Raw genomic sequence first — 7,544 nt, forward strand, 5'->3', positions numbered from 1 at the left:
ATGAAAAGAAAACACAAACTTGGTGCAAATCTTACCGACTTTGATTCGTTGACAAAACTGCTGTAGCCTAGGGGAAGGGAAGGTAATTTGATACGGAAGGTAATTTGATACACCCCCCTACAGAAATGTACAAAAAATATTAGTCAAAAATATTGTCATTAGGTGGAAGATCTGTGAAAATAATGCCTACAAAAATTGCACCATGCAGCTAACTCGTGCTTTTATGGCATAAAATTGTAAAAGTGTGTTTTTTGAGTATTTTTGTAAAATTTTTGACTCATGATTATTTTCGTCTGGAAAATTAAAGAAAAGTTCCTGAAAGATGAAACCTAACTCGTTTGACAGTTCATTGATAAGGCTTCAAGGGCATGTCACGTTTTTTCTGCAATGTGCATCCAAGCACACGAAAATCAGAATTTTATAACTTTTTTTGAAAAAGGTAAATTGATACATGTGGAGAAGGTAAATTGATACAGCATATTAAATTCTTTTTGTGACTGTAATAAATGTTGTTATTGATCTAGTTGATTTAAATAAGTTATTCTTCATTAACAAGACCTGCTACTTTGGGAAACAACTATTATATGGGCTTTCATAGGCCTACACGCTATATGCTTTCAAAAAATGAGAAAAGCGCAAAGCATCCCCCTTGAATAAGAACTCCAGCCAATGATTCTTCCCATGTCCATCCCGCTGCAGAAGCTTCGCCGCACACATAGGCCTCAATAGTCATCCTTGCACCCAAGCACGCCAACCACATTTTAAATTTTCATTTATTGCTTTGCTGTCAAAGGGGATTTCTGTATTAGTTTTACTGTATCAAATTACCTTCCGGGTGTATCAATTTACCTTCCGTGGAAGGTAAATTGATACATTTGAGTGACGTTTTTAAAATTTCAATTAAAAAAAAGTAACAAAAATAGAAAAGTGAAAATGTTTTTAAAAAGTGTGCAAGGGATCAGACTTTCATTCCAGCTTAAAATCAATAGTTTGTGTCACGTAATTTTCAGTTAACAGGCAAAAATATTAAAAGTGTATCAAATCACCTTCCCTTCCCCTACTTGTCTTGTATTTTTGAAAAGATGAACAGTTTAAATTAGTCATTACAAGGCGAATCAATTGACATTCTAACAGTGTATAACAAGTAACAACATCAAAAAGTTCGAAAAGAAAATTCAACATTAGTCTAGCCTAGTTGGAAGTAGAAGAATGGAAATGTTTTCTGAACTGAACGACTTCCTTGAATAAAACGAGTTTAATCAAAACATTGTGAAGCAATCCATAATTTCTCATCTTCATAACCTTTCTCAATTGTTTGATAAATATTTTCTCGAAGACACCACACCACAACAATACGACTGGATATTATCGCTTTTCACAGCATCAAAAACTCACCATCTATCATCAGATATGATTGAAGATGTAAATGCAAAAAAAATGAACCGTTTTTTTTTAAATTGAGCAAAAAAAGTTTTTGTTTATTTTATTTTTTTCATATTTTTCTGGAAAAGTTGCAAATTTTTGACAATTTGCAGCTTAGTTTCATTATAGTGCTCTTGAAAAACATTAAATTAGGAAAAATGGTTTTATTGGTGTGCTGAAATTCCTAAGTGTGTGTGCTTGGCAGCAGCATATGTTTTTTGCATAGCCCTATAGCCTACGTTGTTTCACTTTCTTTTTCATTCTCAGGCATGTTTGTGGCAGTAGACCTGACAAACATTGAATTAATGCAATTTGATACATGATATAATGTAGATGAGTCAACTTCTTTTTCCTTTTATGGAAGTTAGCCTATGATGTTAGTATACTGTGGTACTGGTTATTCTTGTACACAGGGCCGGATTTAGCTGGTGGGGGGCCCGGGGCTCTTTTAGATCGGGGGGGTCACGTGCAAATTTTTTTTTTAAGCCTACGGCGCGAAAAATCACCTATGTGTCTACAGTAGCATCAATCCAGCACTGCACAGCATTTTGCAGAAACTTCAAAGGCTGAAAGGAAGAAAAAATAACACAAAATCACATTTTTTCCACGTAGGGGGCCCTTCAAAAGTCGGAGGGTTCGGGCACTTGCCCCCTCTGCCCCCCTAAATCCGGGCCTGCTTGTACACACTCAATGGGTTGACGAAATTTTGGCAAAAACAAGATGGCAGTATTCAGACACACATTACCTTGTTTGTGGTCTAACTGATGCTAAGCTATTGCCAATAGCTTGTTTAAATATGTTTTATAACTGATAGCTTACCAACGATGTATTGTATATGCTTTATAAATGTTGAAACAGAAGTATTCTTTTCGTGTGTTGTAAGATCTTAGACACTTCGTCATTGATGCTTCTTGCAGATTATTTGTGACATAATACAAGAGATCTTATCAGTTATCACTGATATTTTTATCTGTTAAAAGTAAGTGCATTTGTCAGAAAAGGTTTAGGTTAATGTTCCTTTCAAATGCCCAGCACCACCCATGTTGACTATTGCTAGTAACTACCAACCCTGAATGAAGAAATTTTCCCTTTAAAGTGGAGTTTTTCAGCACTGCTCAGTGTTCACATAGTGAATAAATGCTTCATAATACTTTTCCTGACAAGTATAAAGTTTTACCCATATTCCCGCAATGCAGGATAAAGATACAAAACAAACATCATAGATGAAAACTTATTTTATTTGAGAACTAGGCCTACTACTTTTTGAGATAAAAAGGAATTGACCTCTTGTCGTTACGCACCAATAAAACCATGATGCGTAAGTTTAAATTCTTTTTATTGGGTAGAGGAAAGATTGACGAAAAGTTTGGCAAAAACAGAAAAGTGCTAAAGTCTCAAAGTCCTGCAAACTAGTTCAAATTGGATGGATTAAGTGCAACCATTTTTCTTTTAAACATGTCTATGACAGCACAATGGTGTGATTAAGGGAAAACAAACATGACTATGACATCACAAAGGAGTATTGAACCTCTTTAGGGAAAATAAAAAACATCAAAATATTTCCATCTTTCACTACATTTAAATGTGATTTGGGCTAAAAGTTGGGACTTTAGCACTACACTGCTTTTGCCAAACTTTTCATCAATCTTTCCTCTACCCATTTAATTTTTTTTTTTTAAATTGACTCATCATGGTTTTATTGGTGCGTAACGACAAGAGGTTAATTTGTTTTTATCTCAAAAATTAGTAGCCAAAACTTGTTTTAATGTTCATAAACAGATAGCCCACCCCAGAAAACAAAGGGATAGAGCTAAAAATTATCTAAATACGTTGAGCGGTTCTTGAGATATTGCCGTTTTTCTATTGCTCCTTATCTATGAAGCCACCTAGTGGCTAAGGTTATTTCACTTATAACTCGAGAACCGCTTGCGTAATTTTCATCAAATTTGCACCAAATGCACATCAACTGGAACAACCTCTTGACGTTGTACTGGAAAAGGTGTGGAGTGCTGGTCAAAAGTGCCTTTGTGAAGTAGAGAAACAAGACACTGACCACCTGGTCCTAACACGCCCATTAACCAAAATCCCAGGTGGCTTCGAAACTGTACACGAGTGTGGTACTGCATTTAACAACTGGCTGGACCAAATTAGACAATACTTGAGATGTGCCAACCATAGGACACTGTTACTACTATTTGAGACGATGAGAAATCTTTATGGCTCGTGTGTTGAGACTTGAGAGACATATTGTCTGATTTGAAATAAGTTATACGAGTTATGAGACTGTTTTTTGTTGAAAGAGACGCTATTGCAATGAGTTTACCCTAATTGCTGCATATTGTGACATTCAATGTCAAAATAGGTAAAAAAACAAAAAAACAAAAAAAACGAATAAAAAACAAAAAAAAAACGATAAAAAACAAAAAAAACGAGCTCGTTTTCTTTTTTGAACAAAAAAAAAACGTTTTTTTTACATCTCTAGATATGATTGAAGCATTGGATGACTTGTCAAGTGATCGCGGTTCGAAGATTGCCTTTGATACTAAAAGAATTTGGCTGAATTTTGGATTTCAGTTGCAAAAATATCCAGTCATCTGCAGCTGCAATAAATTTTCTTTTACCATTTGAAACTACATACTTATGTGAAAGGACGTTTTCTGTTAGGATAATGTTATTGTTGTGAATATTAATATTTATTGGCATGTCAAGCCGTATCTTTAGGTAGCTTAGCCATATTATTATTTGATTGGGCTTTTATGAATTAGGAAACCTCAAAAGTATCTGCCATCTCGGAGGTAGGTCGAGATGACGCAATGAACGGTCGTCTTCTTGATGAAAGAGTTTCTCTTTATCCTTCCAGGCAACTAGTTGATGTCAGTAAAACACATTGACGTGGGGTGCGTCCTTGTCATTTATAAAGATCAAGTCATCTTTACTCTAAAAATTGAATTGAAAGTAACTTGTAATTTTATAAACTGGATTTGACCCTTTAGTTTGGTGTAATTGATCGTTTAGGTTAGTGCAACTGTTCCAAGCTAACTCTTGTTTTATTTTCAGCTGCTGATTAATCTGAAAAGCTGCTACGTTTAAATTTAAAAAGTCATGTTTGTTCATTGTACTGCTTTGTGTCTTCTTGCCTGGTGCGTGCTTGGAAGTATCGCCACTGATGACGGAGGTTGGTGTTATTATGACGACAGAGTGATTGGTTTATGGAAAACAAATTCTGTATCAACGTCACAATCAACTGTGTTGTTTGATAATTCTTTCAATAACAATTTTATACACTTGAACTGATGACTACAACTTCTTCCAGTACCCCTACCAGCCCCCGACTACTGCAACGACAATTTTTTTCCCGGAACTGGTCGCACAACCCATACCAGGTTCTGGTACGACTCCGCCGCCAGGGAGTGCGAGGAAGTTACTTGGAACGGGGGGTTGTCAGAGCCAAACAACTTTCTTGACGTGGACGAGTGCGAAGAGACTTGTAAGCGAGGAAACGTGATAACAATACGTGAGTTATTCCGTAATAAAGATGCATCGACAACTACATTCAACTAGAATAATAATAGTGTGACGTCATTGTTGCCAGAGCAACGTAGCAAATAATTGAGTACGTTTATATTTTCAGGAAAGTTGGTGACGTGTTCCTTCGCTGCTAATTGTGAGTAATAAACGTTTCACTTGGAACACTATGATTAATTGTTGCTTCACTTAGTAATGTTTACGCCTTCACCTCCTGGTAACCATCGAAACCGTATTCGACGATTTGCATCATTCATCTCCTGAACACTGTGATGATATTTTGTTCCACAAATACGATTGTTTGATTATAATTGCCGGGTTCAAACATGATTCTGTTTTTGTCTATTTCAAGTTTGATTTTCTATCAAAATGAAAAGCTTTGTCGTATAGTGAGTGCATTATCACGTAACAATATGATTGCTGGCTACATTGGAAGTTAGCTGGAGCAGAAATTGCTGCCGAGTTTGCTTGTATTAAACTTTATGTCATAATGCAGTGGGTCGCGATTGCACGATCGATCCAGAAGTGGATCTGCGGTACATCCGCCTGTGTCAGGATTCGCAGGAGAGACTTAGTGAGGAAGGATGCTTATCCAGAGGATGTTGCTATGAGAATGGATTCTGTTACGAGAAGACGAGTAAGTGCGAGGATGACTTCCTCAACAATGAACACATCCCACGCTTTGTTACGTCATATGTCAGATGGCTGCTTGCTTATTCTCGCGACATTTTTACTTAGTGTTGCCATATCTCATGCACTTAATTTAGCGATATATTGTAATTGCTTGAAGATATTGGTCTATTCCAAACTATCATTCATAATTGGCGGCGATGGACTTGCAGAATACGGTACCCGGACATTTTGCCGAAAGGACATTTTGCCGAAACTCATTTTGCCTAAAGGACTAATTGCCGAAATTATACAAACGTACTATATGTATTATCATAACCTAATAACGCATAAATATCATTCACAAACAATTAGTGCTTTCGGCAATTTGTCCTTTTGGCAAAATGAACTTCGGCAAAATGTCCTTTCGGCAAAATGTCCGCGCACGGCAGAATACATGGTCATTTCATCGTCTCCCTTTCAAGGCCTAAGATTGATGCACCACAGAAATATTCTCTTCCTGACAAATTTAACTCCAAACTGAAGTTTCTCTATCTTCGTCTTGAATGAAGAAATCCTCTGCAGTGACGCATGCGGCTGACATGTACGATGTCGTCACAATTAGTGAGAGGTTTAACGCCTCATGCGGTAGATTTGATGCAGTCAAAGTTGATGAGGATTCTTTTCCAGATGAGTTTACCAAAGCGGAATGCACGATACGCTCTTCCACCGAGTTCGGATTCTGGGGGAAGATCAACTTCCAGTCGGACATCGCGTACCCGGAAGATTGGGTGGGCACTGTCCGATTCAACATTCCCGTCGGTGGCAACTTCTGTGTGAGTTCACAAATGGTATATTGTGTGGAGGTTGCGTCATTATCAGCAACTATGACATCAGCAACAAACGAATATAGGCGCTATGGTGCTTAGGGTTACGACATGATGTCAAAGTGCTGTATAAATTAACTTTGATAAAGAGTCAAAAGTGTTTTAAACGAGTACAATTTTTTGATTGAATTTTATTAAATGCGATGGAAGCAAAAGTGAAATTTATTCAACAAATTTTAACTCAGTTGAAGAAAAAACAAAATATTGGAACTATTTAGCAAAAATTTTATTTTCTGAAGATTCTGCAAGATAACATCAACGATGTCGGATTGTCTTCTTCCATCGCGAACCGGACGCGATTTCTTCTTCCTGGAAGATCCCCGTTACATCCAGGACAACAAATAACCATTTTGTTTTCGGGAAGTTTCAGCCAATCCCAACCAGCTTCGTCACAATGCAAATACATCAACCGATATAACGATGAGGTCATAGTCAGGGACTGACAACATTGACGTCACAGTGCGCGTTTGGAGTGCCGCGCTATTGGATGACATTGTTACACTTTCATTTATTTTGTATTTTTAACGAGTCTGTTTGTAGCACTTTATTTACAATAAAATCTTGAATGTGTTTGGTATATACAGTATGACGTTCCGAACTATATGTTTGGGCATGATGTCATCAGCCACTCGACAGTCTCGTCATCCAGGGCCTTCAGTCCAAGCGTTCCATGTGGTGGTTGATGGATTGAGCAGTCATGGACGACATGGTCGCCTGTCTGGTCTGTGACGCCACACTCGGATCCCGATGAGGGAGCCAGGCCCCATCTGCACATGTCTGAACGAAAGCGACCGACGCCGGTTCGTAGGCGGTTAAGCCGGACCCACGCAATTCTTGAGAGGAACATTCCCGGAGGGTGGGAATCGACATCGGGTAGAAAATCACAGAGTCGGGGAGTGTTGTTTTGCCACTACATGTTCCATGTGTAATTCGTCCAGAGTGCCGCACTTATTCCAAGAAGACAGCTCATATGACGAAGAAGAAGAAGTATGACGTTGAATATGTCGTAGGTATTACGTTTGGAAGTATTCACAGATGTTTAAACAAATATGTTCCAAAAATTTTGGTTTCGAGTTATTTTTCTTGTAAATGATTTTGCTT

The 7,544-nt window shown here is 37.6% G+C and overlaps 1 protein-coding gene across 1 annotated transcript; it reads left to right on the forward strand.

Moving 5' to 3' along the window:
* Positions 1-2,198: 2,198 nt before the first annotated feature.
* LOC145778525 (uncharacterized) lies at positions 2,199-7,020 on the forward strand. Its single transcript, XM_082590023.1, has 6 exons — positions 2,199-4,597; positions 4,736-4,936; positions 5,054-5,086; positions 5,444-5,584; positions 6,247-6,392; positions 6,683-7,020. The coding sequence occupies exons 1-6, from the start codon at positions 4,525-4,527 to the stop codon at positions 6,884-6,886; spliced, it is 798 nt and encodes a 265-aa protein (XP_082446149.1). The 5' UTR covers positions 2,199-4,524; the 3' UTR covers positions 6,887-7,020.
* The last annotated feature ends 524 nt before the right edge of the window (positions 7,021-7,544 follow it).

Source organism: Aplidium turbinatum, chromosome 10 (genome assembly GCF_918807975.1).
Source record: "Aplidium turbinatum chromosome 10, kaAplTurb1.1, whole genome shotgun sequence".
Lineage (NCBI taxonomy): Eukaryota > Metazoa > Chordata > Ascidiacea > Aplousobranchia > Polyclinidae > Aplidium > Aplidium turbinatum.